The 19,841-nt window shown below is 46.4% G+C and overlaps 1 protein-coding gene across 1 annotated transcript; it reads right to left on the reverse strand.

Annotated features, from left to right (window-relative positions):
- Positions 1 to 2,316: 2,316 nt before the first annotated feature.
- Positions 2,317 to 5,264, reverse strand: tpgs1 (tubulin polyglutamylase complex subunit 1). Its single transcript, XM_072244636.1, has 2 exons — positions 5,056 to 5,264; positions 2,317 to 4,226 (listed from the first exon to the last, which is right to left on the reverse strand). Exons 1-2 carry the CDS (start codon positions 5,257 to 5,259, stop codon positions 3,648 to 3,650), a joined length of 783 nt encoding a protein of 260 aa, XP_072100737.1. The 5' UTR covers positions 5,260 to 5,264; the 3' UTR covers positions 2,317 to 3,647.
- Positions 5,265 to 19,841: the final 14,577 nt, after the last annotated feature.

A 19,841-nucleotide genomic window follows, 5' to 3' on the forward strand; every position in this document is an offset into this window, starting at 1 on the left:
GCAAGCCATCTCCATTCAAGCTCAAGTTACTTCAATTCATCTTGCTCAGTTTTTCAAAGAGGTCCAATGGACCAGGGCACCTCAGATGCATGGATGGTGAGAACAGAAAATGGCTTTGTGGGAACTGTTAACACTGCTGTTCCCATACTGGAGGATATTTGTTTTCAATATATTCTTGGCTGGGTTTGAATGGGCTGCGGACAGGATCCTTGCTTCATTCGGCCTAGGGGCGGATGAAGAAAACGGTTTCTACCAGTATGATATGGATTCCTCCTCCTTCGAATTACCCTCAGACGATGACATGTATTCTATCATGGCCACGACCCTGGTCCAGGCACGCAACCCAACACGCAGGGCCTCCATGGCAGGAGAGATTTCGATGAAATTCGATGACCTCGACCAAACATTTCAAAATTTCCAGGTGGGAATGGCTGACGTTTCTAGAGTGCATCCCAGGGACATCTCCTTCAACCAAACATTCCAGAACTTCCCAGTGGGAATGGCTGATGTTTCTAGAGTGCATCCCAGGGACATCTCCTTCAACCAATCATTCCAGAACTTCCTACCTGGAATGGCTGATGCTTCTAGAGCGCATGCTAGGGACAACCCTCAAAACCAGTCATTTCAAAACTTCCCAGGGGGAATGGCTGATGCTTCTAGAGTGCCTGCGAGAGAGAACCCTCAAAACCAGTCATTCCAAAACTTCCCAGCGGGAAATGCTGATGCTTCTAGTGTGCCTACCAGAGACAACCTTCAGAACCAATCCTTCCAGAACTTCCCGGTGGCTGATGTTTCTAGAGTGCATGCCAGGGATATGCTACACAACCAAACACTGCAAATTTTCCCAGTGGGAATGGCTGACATTTCCAGAGTGCATCCCAGGGACATGGCTCATAACCAAACATTCCAAAACTTCCCAGTGGGAATGGCTGACCTTTCTAGAGTACGTGCCAGGGACATTCCGAAGTCACCAACCTCACTTCGGGGTAGAGTCAGGCCTGAATCCAGGAAAATTCACCTCAGAGGGTACCGTTCACGGGGAAGCACCATTCGTCTGAGACCTACAAGGCGGGGAAAGGAGTCTCTCAAACGATTTTTTGAAGTCTTGGCGGATAAGCAGAAGTAAACTCTACTCCAAATACCCTTGGTCAGTGTTGATTACAAGGTCTAGAATTCCATCATTGTTTTGAAAACGAAAATCAAGATACTTCATAGAGAATGTAAGTTAATGGAGCCCTGTATATCTAAGTTGAATATATAAAAGCAATTTTGGGTTCAAAAAAATTAACCTCAGTTCTGAGCTCCCTTTGCAGGCAACTTCAGATGCCGCCAATCTGGCAGCAGCAACTAATTCAGTCAGTACTCTGACAAGAGGATTCCTCTTGCAAACTGTTTGCCTTCACCCATCCTGAATAAAATCTCTGCTTTACATTGTTTCACTGCAGATTGAGAAAAGATTTCTAATTCTCTTACTCGACAGGAGAGAGTGCAAAGCAGGTTTATCAGAATGATCCCTGGACTCCAAAGGGTTAAATGTGAAGCGAGGTTCCACAAAGAAGGGTTTTCCTCCATGGATTTAGAAGGCTAACTGGTGATTTGATCAAGGTTTTCAAGATATTAAAAGGAACTGACAGATTCTATTTCTTCTGCTTGGGGAATCCAAAACAAGGTATTTTCCCCAAATTGATAGGCCTTTCATAATTAAACTTTGAAAACATTTCTACTCACTGAGGAACACAGAATTTTGTAACACTCATTCACAAACAATAATTCATGCCAGATCATTGTTAAATGACAGGTTTTTGATAACATGGAAATGGAGTTAGGCCTCTGATTTTGTTGAATGGTAGAAGACTCTAGGGGGTGAATAGCCTGCTGTTACAAAATTCCTTCTTTGATACTGATTGTTTTTAGTGGCAGGCTTACAGTGGATTTACTGTAAGAGCTCTAAGTACCAGTGTCCTGTGATGGCAACACTCACAGGTTTCAGGCCTCTTTCCTCCACTCCACAACCCTCATAGGGGTTCCAGTGACCCCATGAGGGAAGTCCAAGAGCCTTGGTGTACTTCACCAAGAATAAATAATGACAGCCAGGCCGGTGGCCTGACGGACCTCCGAGGACTTTGGCACTTGGCTGAGGAAAGAAAGTGGTGCTATGACGCCGTCACCTCACATCAAGGTCTGACATCCTGTCCGTGCTCACTGTCTAACCAAGGGCAATTGAGAATTCCAGATCGATCGGAGGTGGTACCTTTGGGGGCAGGTTTATATTAACAGTCAAAAATAATGGGTCCAAAACAGAGAGTAAACAGGAAATGTGAATAACATTTGTTTAATTTAATCTCACGATACGCAAGAGTCCTTTATGCAACACTGGTATAAAACAAGTTACAACCAATCAACAGTCCTTGATATAAAGATCCAGCCAGACAAGCAAGGTGTGTCCTGCAGTTCAATAACTTGCTTTCATGTGGTAATATTCACAAGGTTATGCTGTCATATCACTATGATGCACCCACACAGGCAGAATCATGCTCCGTGCCTTGGAATGGAAGAAAACCATATGAGCCAGTGTTCCCCCACATTGAGGCGGCTTCCTGCTCCCAGCCCCTATCCAGTCCAACTAGATCGGGGCAGTTTTGAAACTGGTCCCTATCAATAGCATTGGGTTGGGGAATTTGTGTGTATTGTTGTCATTCCTTTTCATGCCTTATGGTGCATCAGGCGGCATTTTTTCCATTTCTGTAGCACTTAACTTTTTTTTTACGAGGCCGAGTTGCTAGCTCGACGCTCAACCCAGCACGGATGGAAAGTGTGCGAGGAGCCAGCCGGATTCGAACCCGGGGCCTTTCGCCTTGAAGTCCGGTGCGGATGCCACTACACCACCAGCCAGCATATTTGTGTGTATGGAGCTCACTTAAAATAGACCCACTCAAGGATGTTATGCTGAGGCTTTAAAAGGCACTGATCAGACCGCACTTGGAATATGGCAAGCAGTTTTGGGCCCTTTATCTGAGAAAGGATGTGCTGGCATTGGCAAGGGTTCACGAGAATAACTGTGGGAATGAAAGGGTTAAGGTGTGAGGAGTATTTGAGGGCTTTGTTCCTGTACTTATTAGAATTTAGAAGAATGTTGGGGATTTCAGTGAAACCTATTGAATATTGAAAGGCCTAGACAGAGTGGACATGGAGAGCATGTTTCCTACAGTGGGGGAGTCTAGGGCCAAAATGCAAAGATATCCCTTTAGATCAGAGATGAAGAGGAATTTCTTCAGTCAGAGGCTGACCATTCTGTGGAATTCATTGCCATGGATGGGTGTGGAGGCCAAGTCTTTGGGTATATGAAGCACATCTTTACAAGTCAGGCACTACGACCAGAAGATTAATTTGGCAGGTATGCTTGAAGAACTAGGACGGGGATAAGGCACCAGCCTAGGCGAGAAATAATCAGGCACAGAGTGGACAAGAGAGAGGATGGCAGAGGGTGTGTGAGCGTGGAGTTTGCCTCAAGGTGGACACAACCTTGAAAATACACTGTGTCGAGCCAGGCAACAATATGCCAGCATCATGCAGCACTGGCTGAGGGGGAGCATGCAGGGATCTGGTGCCATCATGTCTGAATGAAATTGCTGCCTATTTCTATCCAGTCAACACATGGGCTTCACTCTTTGAATAAAGAGAGGAGCAGTGAGCTGAGTGAACTCCTCCTGTGTCATCGGTGGGGTGGTTTCATTTCTCCGTAGCCTCATTGCCTGTTCCATGGTCATCCCAAGCTGGTCAGGGCTGAGTTTTGAGGCAGCGCCCAGACACCCATTGCCACTGGCTGACCCACTAACACTCAGAGCGTCCTGCAGAGCCTCGAGCAGAGCCTGACACACTGTCCGACTGGCCTCCCCAGACTCTGCCACCACCTCAAATAGCCTCCCAGAAATCTCCACAAAGTCCAGGAAGACAAAGCAAGTGAGCACTCCGTGTCGGAAGACGCTGAAAGGAACCGCCTCATGGTCCCAGCATCGCAATTTGTCGAGCAGGGAGCAGGAGGAAGTGCCTGCACTTCCACAGATCTGCCTCAAGAGCTGAGTGTAAACTCTGCCCCTGAGACCAGGCTTCTTCCTCCTGTCTGTGGGGCAGCTTAGGGCCTGGAAAGCCAGGGCTGTATTCCTGCTGAAGGCTGGTCTGCTGTAGTGACAGAGCAGTAGCTGCTTAAGGGCACTGGAAATCTGCTCCTGTTGGGAGACCAAAACAAACTTGGTTAGTCTCCTACCCAACTCTCCCCTTTTCATTCATCAACCCTCTCTTCCAAGACGTCAACAGGCACCTGCTTTCCCTCAAGGAGAGGAAGGGAACCTGAAAATGAACACAGAGCGCAGCCGGAATTTGTGAGAGGGCACCATGGAGGCAAGCACTCTCACATTTAAACAGCACCTAGATCGGCACACGGATGATAGAAAACTGGTGCGCTATGTAGGGCAGAAGGGTTAGGTTGATCCAAGAGTAGGTTAAAAGGACCTCTACGTTGCTGTATTGTGCTGAAAGTGCCTACATTGCCAAGGAATAGAAACTCTCGAGCAAATGTGGCTATATGAGATCAGTATAAATAAGCATTTTGGTTGGTAAAGCCAGTTTTGTGCTGCAAGTCCTTAAACTGGGGATTCTTTTCATGGAAATAATGTTCTGGAATCTTAAAAACAAGTGTCGTTTTGAAAGGTGTATTGAAAAGGAGAGGGTGTCCGCAGTGTGTGTCAATAGCAGAAGGGCCTCAGATGGAGTGACGAGCGGTTGGGGTAGGAGGGAAGACAGGTAGAGGGGAATGGGGGAGGGGAAAGGGGAGGGGAAAGGGGGAGGGGAATGGGGGAGGGGAAAGGGGAGGGGAATGGGGAGGGTAAAGAGGAGGGGAATGGGGAGGGTAAAGGGGGAGGGTAAAGGGGGAGGGGAAAGGAGAGGAGAACGGGGGGGGAGGGAGGGAGATTGAGGGGTGGTTTTTGGATCGAGGATCGAACACGGCCCCTCTGCTGCGTGAGGGTTAGCCTGATCACGACCCCGCCGCCTGGTTACCTCCTGTTGCCTCGGAACCGGTTTCTCCGCTGTTCCTTCGGAAGCCACCGCTAGGTTTTGGAAGTATTCACCCAGGAAGGAGACGGGGTCTTCGGGCCGATTTTCCAGTACCTTGAGCAGCGCCTCACGGAGTGTAAGTGAGAGCCCATCAGGGAGAGGCAACTCGGCACCCTGCGCCCAACCGGAAACCGCTGCCGCCGCCATCTTTCTGCGGGGCGACGGTTTGTGTCACTTCAAAATTTGTTCCCCGCAAAACAGAAGCTGGACGTTTGTCCCGGGATTCCTCTCACTTTGAACAATGTAATGACGATTTAAGACAGTGACGATATTTTATTCAGAACAGCTTCTACAAAGCTATTTAGCTTATTTTATTTTCTGGTTCAAAGTTAATTATTTATAAAATATGCAGGGAATTGACATTTGAAAAGTGGCAGGTCCCACATGTCCTGAGGAAGGGTCTTGGCCCGAAACGTCGGCTGTATAGATGCTGGCTGGCCCGCTGAATTTCTCCAGCACTTTGTGTGCTTTCTTGTGGGTGAACTGTTAGATAAGGCTAGCTTCTCTTTGGCATGTTACGATAAAATATTCCAGGGCATACATTTAAAAAAATCAAGAACAGAAACTTCCCTTCCCCCTTCCCCAAATTAAGTCTGAGCACCCCCCCCCATTACTTTTACAGATTATGTGATAATTATCATAAGACCATAAAACACAGAAGCAAAGTAGACCACTTGGACCATCAAGTCTGCTCCACCATTCCGACATGGCTAATTAATTATCCCTCTCAACACCATTCCTTGCATTCTCCCTGTAACCTTTAATGCCCTGACTAATCAAGAACCTATCAACCTCCACTTTAAATATATCCCATGACCACTGCCCTTTGTGGCAATGAATTCCACAGATTCACCACCCTCTGGCTAAAGAAATACCTCCTTGACTCTGTCGTAAATGAATGTCCCTCTGTTCTGAGGCTGTGTCCTCTGGTCCTAGATCCTCCCACCATAGGAAACCTCCTTTCCACATCCACTCTGTCTAGGCCTTTCAATATTCAATGAGGTTTCAAAGAGATCCCACCTCATTCTTCCAAACTCCAGCGAGTACAGGCCCAGAGCCATCAAATGCTCCTTGTGCATTAACCCTTTCATTCCCAGAATCATTCTCGTGTACCTCCTCTGGACCCTCTCCAATGCCAGTACATCTTTTCTTTGTTGAGGGGCCCAAAATTACTCCAAGTGCAGTCTGATCAAGGACTTAAAAGCTTCAGCATCACATCCATATTCTAATCCTCTGGAAAAGATTCAAGATTCAAAAAACTTTATTGTCATTCTAACCGTACATCAGCTCTGCAGGGCAGAATGAGACAACGTTTCTCAGGAGCAGTGCAATCATAACATAACAAATGCAACACTAAATAATAAACATAACAATAAATAGTAAAACACAACAGCCACATGTCAGTTAAAATCAAGTTATAAGTGTCCAGTGCAAGTTAAAGGTCTCCAAAGCAGAGTCAGGTAGAGCAGCTATTTAGCAGTCTGACTGCCTGTGGGAGGAAGCTGTTTAGTAGCCTTGTGGTTTTAGTTTTGATGCTCCTGTAACGTTTGCCTGATGGCAGAAGAACAAACAGTTCATGGAGAGGGTGTGAGGGGTCTTTAATGATGTACCGTGTCTTCTGGAGGCATCGACTCTGAAAGAGGTCTTGGACAAAAGGTAAGGAGACCCCAATAACCTTCTCTGCTCCCCTTATCACCCTCTGTAAGGCTTTTTTGTTGACAGCACTGCAGCTGGAGTACCAGGTAGTGATGCAAAAGGTCAGCACACTCTCAACCACGCCTCTGTAGAATGTAGAAGATGTTAGTGGGGAGTGATGCTTTTTTAAGCTTCCTCAGAAAGTGCAATCTCTGCTGGGCCCGTTTCACAATCCCAGTGTTATTCCTGGACCAGTTGAGATTGTCCGAGATCTGCACCCCAAGGAACTTGATGTTTTCCACTCTCTCCACTGTGGAGCCGCTGATGCTGAGGGGTGTGTGCTCAGGCTGAGACCGTCTGAAATGGACAATCATCTCCTTGGTTCTGGTGACATTAAGCATCAAGTTGTTATCCCTGCACCAGCTCTCTAGGTGTTTGACCTCCTCCCTGTACATTGTTTCATCAATTTTGCTGATGAGCCCCACCACTGTGGTATCATCTGCAAATTTAAAAGAATGCTAACATTGCATTTGCCTTCTGTACCACCAACTCAACCTGCAAGTTAACCTTTAGAGAATCGTGCATGAGGACTCCCTAATCCCTTTGCACTTCTGATTTTTGAATTTTCTCCCCGTTTAGAATATAATCTTTGTAAAGCTCACTTTTTTAGATATTTACAAATTAGAGACTTATTGTGTCCTCAACCTCATACATTTCCTAAACGTCCAGATAAGAATTTAATTGATACAATTTTTACTTTGAAACCTTTTCATAATGGATCTATTTCTAATATTTATTGTATGTTGTTGGGAATGAGAAGTATTCCGTTAAACAAAATTAAAAACCTCTGGGAACAAGACCTACAGATTTCAATTGATGAGGATACTTGGAATGGAATTTTTAAACTTGTTCACACCTCTTCGTCATGTGCACGTCACTCTCTTCTACAATTTAAAGTGGTTCATATAGCCTACATGACTAAAGATAAGCTCTCTCATTTTTACTCAGATTTTTCTCCGTACTGTAATAGGTGTAATGTCAAAGAGGCCTCTTTAATTCATATGTTTTGGTCCTGCTTGCGGCTTGATAAATTTTGGAAAGAAGTATTTCAAACTTTCTCAGAGCTTTTTAAAGTAAACTTTAAACCCAACCCTCTGACTGCCTTATTTGGCATTGTTGGAGTAAGTGATTTTACTCTTAAGCCGAATGATTTGCATTTTTTGGCTTTTATTCCTCTTTTAGCCAGAAGAGTTGTTGCTTAAATGGAAAGATGCTGCTCCGCCTACTCACGCCCATTGGTTGATTGATGTTGTGTCATGTTTAAATCTAGAGAAGATTAGGTGTTCTATTTCTATACCTAGACAAGATTTTTTCACAGTATGGGGACCTTTTTGGAACTACTTTCACAATTTTCGATTTGTTCAGCAATGATGACGGCTATTATATGTTTGAATTTACGACTATATGTCAGAGATTTTCTTTTCTTTTGACCAAACAGCTGTTTTTTTCCCCGCTCTCTTTTTTTTTGTTTTGTTATGGGGTTTTGATTTTGCTTTAGATTAGAATAAAATATACCTTTTCAATATTATGGTTAATTTACTATACATAGTTATGGGGAAATTCAATCTTGTTTCTGTTTCCATAATATCATTATGTATTTTGTATTCATCTGTGCAAGTAATTAATAAAAATATTGAAAAAGAAAGAAAATATTTGACACCTTTATCCCTTCTACCAAAGTGCATGACCATACACATCCCTACACTATATTCCACAAGACCATAAGACATAGGAGCAGAATTAGGCCATTTTAGCTCACTGAGTCTACATCACCATTCAATCATGGCTGATCCTTTTTTCCCTTCCTCAACCCCATTCCCAGGCCCTGTCCCCATAACCTCTGATGCCGTGTCCAATCAAGAACCTATCAAGCTCGGCCTTAAATATACCCAATGACCTGGCCTCCACAGCTGCCTGTGGTAATAAATTCCACAAATTCACCACCCTCTGGCTAAAGAAATTTCTCCTCGTTTCTGTTTTAAATGGACACCCCTTTATCCTGAGGCTGTGCCCTCTTGTCCTTGACTGCCCCAACATGGGAAACATCCTTCCCACATCTACTCAGCATTCAAAAGGCTTCAATGAGATCCCCCCCCCCATCCTAAATTCCAGTGAGTACAGACCCACAGCTATCAAACGTTCCTCATATGATAACCCTTTCATTCCCGGAATCATCCTTGTGAACCTCCTCCAAACCCTCTCCAATGCCAGCACATCTTTTCTTAGATAAGGAGCCCAAAACTGTTCACAATACTCAGGGTGAGGCCTCACCAGCGCCTTATAAACCCTCAGCGTCACACCCCTGCTCTTGTATTGTAGACCTCTTGGAATCAATGCCAACATTGCATTTGCCTTGCAACAACACACCATCTGCCACTTGTTTGCCCATTCTCCCATCTATGTGCTTCTGCAGACTCCCTGCTTCCTCAACAAAGTTCAAAGTGAACTTATTATCGAAGTACATATATGTCACCATGAACAACAATAGGATTCATTTTCTTGTGGGTATTCATAGCAAGGACACAAAACACGATAGAATCAATGACTGCGCCCAGCAGGTGGGCAAACAACCAATGTGCAAAAGAGAACAAACTGTGCCAATAAAAAATTTAAAAAAGAGAAATAATAATAATATTACAATGCAACCAATGGATGAATATGAAACATGTATTTGTGATATCAATAACCAAAGAAAATAGATCAGAGAAAATGTTGGACAGAATTTTCTTTAAGTCTTAAGAAAATCTGCCCAATGGGGCTCAAAGGTAAAAATATAACACAGGCAATAAACACTTTCACTATGCCCATCTTAATGTATTCTTCTGGTATAATATAACAATTACAGCATGGAAACAGGCCATCTCAGCCCTCCTAGTCCATGCTGAATGCTTACTCTCACCTAGTCCCACCCACCTGCACTCAGCCCATAACCCTCCATTCCTTTCCTGTCCATGTATCTATCCAATTTAACTTTAAATGACAACATCGAACCTGCCTCAACCACTTCTGCTGGAAGCTCATTCCACACAGCTACCACTCTCTGAGTAAAGAAGTTCCCCCTCATGTTAGCCCTAAACTTTTGCCCTTTAACTCTCAACTCATGTCCTCTTGTTTGAATCTCCCCCATTCTCAATGGAAAAAGCCTATCCACGTCAACTCTATCTATCCCCCTCATAATTTTAAATACCTCTATCAAGTCCCCCCTCAACCTTCTACGCTCCAAAGAATAAAGACCCAACTTGTTCAACCTTTCTCTGTAACTTAGGAGATGAAACCCAAGTAATATTCCAGTAAATATTATCTTGGGCCAAAACTGATCTGTAAAACTTACAAAGAAAAATAAGAACTGAAATCAAAGTTGCTGGTGAACACAGCAGGCCAGGCAGCATCTCTAGGAAGAGGCACAGTCGACGTTTCGGGCCAAGACCCTTTGTCAGGACCCGTCAAATGTACCTGTTCCTAGAGATGCTGCCTGGCCTGCTGCATTCACCAGGCACTTTTATGTGTGTTGCTTATTTCCTCGTGTTTGCGTTTTTAAGAACTGAAATGACAGATTTTAGAAAGCACTATGTATGCTCGAACATGTTTAGATTAACACCACCGAGGATGGAAGGGGGAAGAGGAATAACAGACATTAAAAATTTACACAACCATCAGATAGAACATCTAAGGATATAGCTTCATCAACAAAAGCAGGATTCAGCACTCCAAGTGAGCATATGCAGTTCTGATAAGAAATACAGACCGGTAAACTTAAATGAAAGCACAACCCAAAATATGAAGATAGTGTAGGGTAACAACTGGGGGAAAAGTATGTAATTCACAACAACCGACGTTGAGTTGGGGCTTCACTTTAAGAGGCTGGTCTGACGTGATGACATTGTAACAAAGATTTTTAGCACGCTTTTGTGTTTAGGTTGTGGAGTTCAATTAAATGTGTTACGGGTTTCATTAAATGTAAACACCTCACTTTGCTTTATTTGCGAAAACCTACATTGGTCACCCCGACGCTCTAGGACGATTCCAGAGTTATTGAACGTGTCGGCCAATGCAGTCACTTTGAAACTGCTGGAGTTTTGGGAGCAAAAGGCCATCGCTTGGTTTGTACAAGCTGAGACTCAGTTCGTACTGCGGAAAATCACCGCAGATGATACCAAATTCTACTACGTGGTAGCATTGCTCAGCAATTCAACGGCTGCGAGACTGGTGAATCTGCTTGAACATCCGCCTGAACACGATAAATACCGATCACTGAAAACTCAGCTTTTACAGACTTTTGGACTTTTGGAGTTTGAGCGCACCAAAGAGTTGCTCTCCTAACCTGGCCTTGGTGATGCTAGGTCTTCAGAGCTAATGGACCATGTGTTGTCTCTCCTGGAAAATCACCATCCTTGTTCTATTTTTGAGGAACTCTTCATGCAGCAAATCCCTGATCAAGTTTGCATAGCCCTCACTAATGCACCCATGATGGATTATAGGGAGCTTGCTAAAATGTCTGATCGTCTACGCTCAACCGGGCAGCGATTTGCCATTCCTGCTTCTTTCTTTACCTCAATAAGCCCAGTCAGCAAGGCCCCCAACACAAGGAGGCCTGCGGCTGTGAAGCAGACGACGCCGAGTCTGTGTTTTTACCATGCTCACTTTGGTACAAACACCAGGGAGTGCCGGCCGCCTTGCATCTCCGACAGTGCCAGTGCATCGGGATATCAGAGAACTGTGAACACCACGGGTTCCAGCTGCCAGGGTTGTCTACCGTTCATTACGAACATCCCTTCAGGGCAACGTTTTCTGTGTGACACGGGTGCTCAAGTGAGTGTGCTGCCAGCATCGCCTATTGACGAGAAGACAAAGAACAACAAAACCTCTCCGGAGACCACCAATGACAGCAGGATCCAGACTCACAGGATATGTCGGGTGACACTCTGCTTCAGCGGGCGACAGTACGCACGGGACTTTGTCCTGGCTGAAGTGGCTAGACCTCTGCTCGGAGCAGACTTTCTGTGTGCCCAATGACTGTCTGTTGAGTTATGGACTGCCAGCTTGTGGATGTCAAGGACTTCGGGTTGTTGCCTTACTCCCCAGTAAGTTCTCCACAAGGACTCTGTCAAGCGCAGGCACCACCACATGCGAAGTCCCAGACCTCCCCAAGCCCACATTCTCCACTACTGTCACAAAACATGGGGGCGAGCACCACATTCCCACAACTGGCCCACTGGTCCATGCCCACGCACGTACAGTTAAGTTAGTTAAAGTCTGTCTCGAGCCTTATAGGCTCATCTGGCCGGTGCTTATGCCGGTTTCCGTAGCGTGAAGCGACTGAGAGTACAAGACTACCCCCCCCCCCGGATAGGACGCCAGTCTATCGCAAGACTAACCCCCAGCATTTTGCCGGTACCCATTCTCAGCTGGGTGGACTAGAGCATTGTGTGGTTAAGTGCCTTGCTCAAGGACACAACACGCTGCCTTGGCTGGGGCTCGAACTCACGACCTTCAGATCACTAGTCCAACGCCTTAACCACTTGGCCACACACCACACACGCGCACATAGACTGGACCCAGAAATCCTGGCAACCGCGAAGGCTGATTTTGTGACATGGAAAGGCTCGGAACTGTACACTGGTCGAATGGCCCCTGGGGTTCACCCCTCCCCAAGTCGGATGGTGATTGCCGCCCATGTGGTAATTACCGACCCCTTAACAAGGCCAACACCCCCGACTGTTACCAGGTCCCACACATTCAAGACTTGTCAGCATGTTTAGCCAGAAAGTTAATTTTTTTCCAAAGTGGATCTAGTTAGCGGCTACCATCGGATGCCTGTGTGCTTAGAGGACATTTCCAAAACAGCTGTGATAAGCAACCGCACACAAAATGCTGGAGGAAATCAGCAGGCCAGGCAGCATCTATGGAAAAGAGCACAGTCCTGCTGAAGGGTCTCGGCCTGAAACGTCAACTGTACTCTTTTTCATAGATGCTGCCTGGCCTGCTGAGTTCCCCAGTGTTTTGTGTGTGTTGCTTAGATTTCCAGCATCTGCAGATTTTCTCTTGTTTGTGATTGGATAGCTGTGATAACCCTGTTTGGCTTTTTCGAGTTTCTGTGCATGCTGTTTGGACTGAAAAAAGCAGCAGAAACTTTCCATGGGCTTAAGCCAACAGGGGTTGATTATTAACCCTGCTAAGTGCCAATTTGGGTTGTCAACCATCGACTTTCTCAACCATCACATCTCCACAGAAGGTGCAAAACCCCTCCCATCAAAAGTAGCCACCTAGTCAGCCTCTCAATAGTGTTCCACCCTCCTCAGGAAATTAGATTTCTTTTCACCTGTTCCTACCATCCATCACGGTGTACAGCACTCGAGTTCCTGTTGACCTACATTCCACCTCGTTGGTTTTCGTCTGCCATGATGCACACCAACATCCCCTAAGGCCCCCTTATGATGGCCTGTTCCACGTTTTGCAACAGGGAGAAAACACTTTTATCAGAGTTAAGAGGGGTAAACCTGAATGTATCTCGGGTTTTGGAGTATTTCACTGCCATGTCCCTGGTGTCACAACATGACCACGAGTGTGTCAACACATCTCTGGACGAGCCAGAAGTACCTGCTGTTCCCCTGGAATTCAGGAGCCAAGCCGGGCGGGATCATCCGAGCTCCAGACAGACTCACAATGCGAGTTTTAGTGAATTCTGGTGGGGGGAGAGTGCTGTGTGGGGTAAAGTATTGGAGAGAAATGCACATAATTCTCAACCACTGACAGTGAGTTGGGGTTTCACTTTAAAAGGCTGGTCTGGCATGATGACGTTATCAGGTAAAGAGATTTAATGTGTTTGTGGTGTAGGTTTTGGAGTTCGATAAAATGTGTTATGGGTTTCATTAAACATAAAATGGTTCACTTCATGTTATTTATGATATCCTATAATATTATCACTGTAGAAAAAAAAGTTAACCAATGGGAGGGTATGACCTTCCATAGAAGACATCCCCATGATCTAAGCAGACTAGATGTCAACAAGGAAGCGTTGAATGTCCTGCTCAGAGTTGGCAACCTCTTCCCAGAAGCAGAAGGGTTTCTTGCGGCAATACAGGACCAGTTGGTTAAACCCCCAAAAAAGTCAAAAATACATAATAAAAGACCAACAATTTCAAGATGATAAATGCAGAAAATGTCGAGAGAAACAATCCAACGCATTACAGGATCCTGAAGTAGTTTAACTCAATCTGATTACTTACTCAGCCACAATCAAGTGGCAAAGATCATTCACCAAAATCTTGCTTTAAAATACAAACTCATAAAAGAAGTTATGCCTTACTATAAATACAAGGCTGATCCAGTTTTAGAATCAGAATACCACAAATTATATTATGACCGATCTGTTATTACAGATAGGACAATCCATAATAGTCGTCTGGATTTAGTAATACAGTATAAAAAAAAGCAAGAACAACCTATTCAATAGATATAGCCATTCCAAACACACATAGCATACAGAAATCAATAAGTAAAAAACTCCAGAAATATGCTGAATTAAAAGAGGAAATTGAAAGACTATGGAACATGAACAGGGTGTACATTGTCCCAATAATAATATCTACAACTGTTATCATCCCAAAGTCACTACGCAATAGCATTAAACAATTAGACCTACACAGCAATATCTATGTATAACTCCAAAAACCACAATACCAAACAGCACTAGAACAGTCCAAAAGTTCCTAGCAATTGAGAAATGAGTGTGCTTGGCTGTATGCATACCTCAGGTTTTACCAGCATGAGCTGAGAAAAATAATATTAATAAATAAATAAGCAAAAAATATCGAGAATATGAAATGAAGAGTTCTTGAAAGTGAGCTATGAACAGTTCAGTGATTGGAGAGTGAAGTTGAGTGAAGTTACCCTCCCTGGTTCAAGAGACTGATGGTTAAGGTGAAATAAATTTTCCTGAAACCTGGTGGTATGTGTCTTACCCGCAAACCTGGCCACAAAGCCATCAATTCCATCATCCAAATCATTGTCATATAACATGAAAAGAAGCAGTCCTGACACAGACCCCCGTGGAACACCACTGGTCACTGGCAGCCAACCAGAAAAGGCCCTCTTTATTCCCACACTTTGCTTCCTGCCAGTCAGCTAATCTTCTATCCATGCTCGTATCTTTCCTGTAATACCGTGGGCTCCTACCTTGTTAACAGTTTCATATGCAGCACCTGTTAAAGACGCTCAGAAAATCCAATAGAGGAGAGGAGAAGATGGTGGCACGAAACAGCGTGCAGTGGCCACTCCGGTGATGAATATCTGTTATCTGTCAAGTAGGAGGCCGTGCACAACCCTGATTTGATGGAGGCAGACGTGAGAGCACAGAGGAACGTCTGGAGAAACTTCTGAAATGCCCGCTTTGCTGCCGCTGCTACTTCGTGATCCAGAATCTCCGGAGGGGAAGGCCCCGAATCCTCGGCTTTGCTTGCTGCTCGGTGGCCAGGGCGGGGTCAAAGCGCTCGGCAGAGATGGTGCTCGGTGTTTGGTGTCAGAGGGCTGGTTGGAGGCTCAAAGTTTTCGGACGGACTCAGAGTTGGCTGTGGTCAGGTGCTTCCAGGATGCTGCATCGGCAAGTTTGCGGTGCTGGAGGCTCATGGCAGGGAGAGTTTCTCCCTTCAACCATCTGCGTGAGATGCTGGGGCTATCGGGACTTTAAGACTTTTTTTTACCGTGCCCATGGTCTGCCCTTTATCAAATTACGGTATTGCTTTGCACTGTTGTAACTATATGTTATAATTATGTGGTTTTTGTCAGTTTTAGTCTTGGTCTGTCCTGTGTTTCTTGTGTTATCATCCTGGAGGAACATTGTATCATTTCTTAATGCATGCATTTCTAAATGACAATAAACGAGGACTGAGTGTCCTCATAATCTAATCTAAACAATATCCATTGACTCTCCTTTGTCTATCCTACCTGTTATTTCTTCAATTATTTCCAACAGATTTGTCAGACAAGATTTTCCCTTGAGAAAACCATGCTGACTTTGGCCTATTTTATCATGTGCCTCCAAGTACCCTGAATCTTCATCCTTATAATAGACTGCAAAATCTTCCCAACCACTGAAGCCAGGTGAACTGGCCTGTAATTTCCTTTCTTTTGCCTCTCTCCATCCTTAAGGAGTAGCGTGGCATTTGCAATTTTCCCATCCTGCAAAATCATTCCAGAATCTAGTGCTTCACTCCTAATGCCTCCACAATCTCTTCAGCTACCTCTTTCAGAACTGTGGGTGTAGTCCATCTGAACTAGGAGACTGATTCCCTTGTCTATCCACTAATGTCCCTCCCAGCACTTATCCCTGGAAGCAGCCAAAGTAGAACACCTGCCCATTCACCTCCTGCCTCACCTTCATCCATGGCCCCAAACGGTTCTTCCGGTTGAGGCAACACTTCACCGCTGAATCTTCTGGGGTTGTCTATTGTGTCTGGAGCTCTCAATGTGGCCTCCTCTACACTGGTGAGACCCGTTGTAAATTGGGAGACAGCTTCGTCGAACACCGCCGCTCCATCCAATGAAAGCAGAGCTTTCCGGTGGTCATATATTTTAATTCCCATTCCCAATGCAACATGTCGATCTCTGGCCCTCCCTTGTGCCAATGATAAGCTCACCCTCAGGACGGGAGAGCAACACCTTACGTTCCATCTGGGTAGCCTCCAACCTGATGGCATGAACAGAATATCAATTTCTCCTTCTGATAAACAAATTTCACCCCCCCTCCTCTTTCCTCTAATCCTCACTCTGACATTTTACTTCTTTTCGCCTGCCTATTACTGCCCCCTGGGTCCCCTCCTCCTTCCCTTTCTCCTATGGTCCACTCTCCTGTCAGATTCCTTCCTCCCCAGCCCGTGACCTTTCCCACCCACCTGGCTTCACCTCTCACCTTCTAGCTAGCCTCCTTCCCTTCCCTTCCCTTCCCCCCATCTTTTTATTATGGCATAACCAGGTACTTCATAAATTTCAGTGAGTACAGCTATGGGCATATTGAGTGGTGGGACAGGTTCGAGAGGAAAATGCCCTTCTCTGTTCCTATTTTGTGTGCTTCTACCTTCCTCTGGGTGAAAAAAAACACATTCATCTTCTTCCTAACCTTTCTCCCGCTTAATTATATAACTTTCCTGTTGCCCGTGTTAAGAAAAGTAGATCTTGACTCTGCCTTTGACCCTCATGACTTTATAAAACTCAGTTAAATTTCCCCTCTGCTTCAAACAAGCCAGCTTCCCCTTATCTGCAACTTGAGAGAAAAATCTTCTCTCTGCACCCCCTCCAGACATGGTATTTTATTGTAATACAGAACTTTACGCAGTATGCCACCTGTGATCTAACCAGAGCCTACCTCCCTGCTAATATATTCTGTGTCTAATAAAGGAAAGCATCTTGCTTATTGGCCTGTTTGGCTACTTTTAAGATGCTGTAGCCACTTGTTCTTCCATATCATTAACTATTCCCCCCCCCCCCATTTATTATATATTCCTTTGTTTGATGCACTTTATCAAATGCATTACATCACACTTCTCTGGATCGAGTTCCAGTTGCTGCTTTACTGCCCATCAATATCCCTCTGCAGTCTGAAGCTTTCTGCCTGAAAACCACAAGATCACTCTGAAAATTCCTTTATTGTGCCATCTGCGCTTAAGTCTAACTCATTAATATGTATTACAAGAGTCAAGGGACCGAGTGATAAGTGCTGTGGAACCTCACAGAAGCAGCCTCGCACTGGTAAATAGCCAACAACTCTCTGCCACTGAACTGATTGTGGACCTAATTTGCCCCATCTGTCAGTACCATGGACTTGTACTAACTCGACTCATCGTTTCTGCAGATGCTGCCCAACCTGCTGAGTTCCTCCAGCGTGTTGTGAGTGTTGCTTTACCGAGGCTGCCATGTGGAGCTGTGAGAGGTACATGGCTAAGGTTGACATCGACCACATCAGATGTTCTACCTGCCCTGATCCTCTTTGTCACCTCCTCAAAATGATCAGTCAATGCAATCTTCCCCGGATAAATCTGAGGAGTATTGTTGAATGGTAAGTGTCCATTGCCAGGTGGGGGTAGGGGGAGGTCCAGAAATGTTTTTGTCCATTTCTCTTTCCATCCTTGTACCTCCAGCCTTGGTGGAACTTAATCTGGAGCTCCGGGTCGGGCTGGCTGGATTGATACTGAAGATGGTCACAGTGTGACGCTGGGGAAGGTCACAGTATGACGCTGGGTATGGTCACGGTGCGACGCTTTTTTTTTACAAAATTCTTTATTACGAATGTTGGTGCTATACAATATTTACAAACCCAGTGACTAACACATTTACTACACTACAAACAGAAAATACATTTTAAACCAATATATTGCCATCCTCATCAATGATGGCATTTACACCCCGCGGAGCCCAACGGTCCCGGAACATCTCGACGGTCGCCGTGGACTGTGCGTATTCCTTTTCAATATTCACCCGGGCACGAACATACCCCCTAAACATAGCCAGGCAGTCCGCCCGGGGAGAACCTCCTGCCACCCTTTTCCAGGAGCCACGGATGGCAATTTTCGCCAGCCCCAGGAGCAAGTTGACAAGGACATCCTCATCCCTCTGTGCCCCCCTCCACTGGATGACCATATATGAATAGGGTGGGACTGAAATGCAACCAGAAGGCGAGAAGCAGCCCACGCAAATACGCGAAAAGGGTCTGCAGCCTCACACACTCCACGTACTTATGGTACACGGTCTCCTCCAGCCCGCAGAAGTGACACGCGGCTGGGAGATCCATGTACAAACTAAAGAACTTATTGCAGGGCACCGCTTTATGCAGCACCCTCCAGCCGAGATCCCCAAGGTGCATGGGAAGGACTCCCTTGTAGAGGGACTTCCATTGGGGACCCCCCTCACCTCCGGGTGGAAAGACCGACCACCATGGCGTGTCGGGACGGTGGACAAATGCTAGGAAGTGGAGGGTGTGGAGCAGCAGCCCATAAAGGTACCTCCTGCCTGCATCCCTGAATGGGATTGTGGGTGTCGATGAAAGACGGCTCAAGTTGTGTGGATTCGTCTCTCGGGTAAGGCTGCGGGGCCTGGGCCCGACGAGCAGCTCAGCCCGAGTCATTCCACACACCTGAGCCGCACTGACATCCGTTGAGACAGGGCAAGGGTCGGCCAGGACCCCGCCCTCTGCCAGAGGAGGGGATTCCCGGCCTGAGGCAACCATGTTCCAGACTCTCAGTAGGTCCTGATAGAAGCCGGGCAGCCTCTGCAAAGCAGCACGGCTGACGCCCGCCGGTGGTAGCTGCATATCTTCAGCAAGACAGCAGCCCCTCCGGAGGAAGAAAGTCATCAACACGTGCCACCTGGGAAGGTGCTCGGCGTACAGGAATCTCTGCTGGGGGATGTCACGGTGCAACGCTGGGGCTGGTCACGGTGTGACGCTGGGGGAAGGTCACGGCGCGATGCAACACAGGGGGATGTCACGGTGTGATGCTGGGGGATGGTCACGGCGTGACACTGGGGGATGGTCACGGCGCGACGCTGGGGGAAGGTCACGGCGCGATGCGACGCAGGGGGATGTCACGGTGTGACGCTGGGGGATGGTCACGGTGCGATGCTGGGGATGGTCACGGCGCGACGCAGGGGGATGGTCACGGCGCGACGCTGGGGGAAGGTCACGGCGCGACGCTGGGGATGGCATGGCGTGACGCTGGGGGAAGGTCACGGCGCGATGCGACGCAGGGGGATGTCACGGTGTGACGCTGGGGGATGGTCACGGCGCGATGCTGGGGGATGGTCACAGTGTGGCGCTGGTGGAAGGACATGGCGCGACGCTGGGGGTTGTTCACGGTGTGACGCTGGGGATGGTCATGGAGCTCCCTGCAGGAATGGAGGGGGTGATTTTGGAGTTGTGTAGGAGAGCTGGTCCCTCCCAGCTTCAATAGCAAACCCTCTCAGGCTCAGTGGAAACCTCAACCAGCAGAATATTGCAGCCAAACCACACGGTTATTTCTCCAGAGAAAAGTGAGTGTGTGTGTGTG

Source organism: Mobula birostris, chromosome 26 (assembly GCF_030028105.1).
Source record: "Mobula birostris isolate sMobBir1 chromosome 26, sMobBir1.hap1, whole genome shotgun sequence".
Taxonomy (NCBI): domain Eukaryota; kingdom Metazoa; phylum Chordata; class Chondrichthyes; order Myliobatiformes; family Myliobatidae; genus Mobula; species Mobula birostris.

Bases quoted from the DNA above. Each gene is read 5' to 3' on its own strand.
- tpgs1 (XM_072244636.1), bottom strand. From the start codon at position 5,259: ATGGCGGCGGCAGCGGTTTCCGGTTGGGCGCAGGGTGCCGAGTTGCCT. The intron at 4,227-5,055 runs GTAACCAGGCGG...GTCTCCCAACAG, and splicing joins CGGTTCCGAGGCAACAGGAG to GAGCAGATTTCCAGTGCCCT.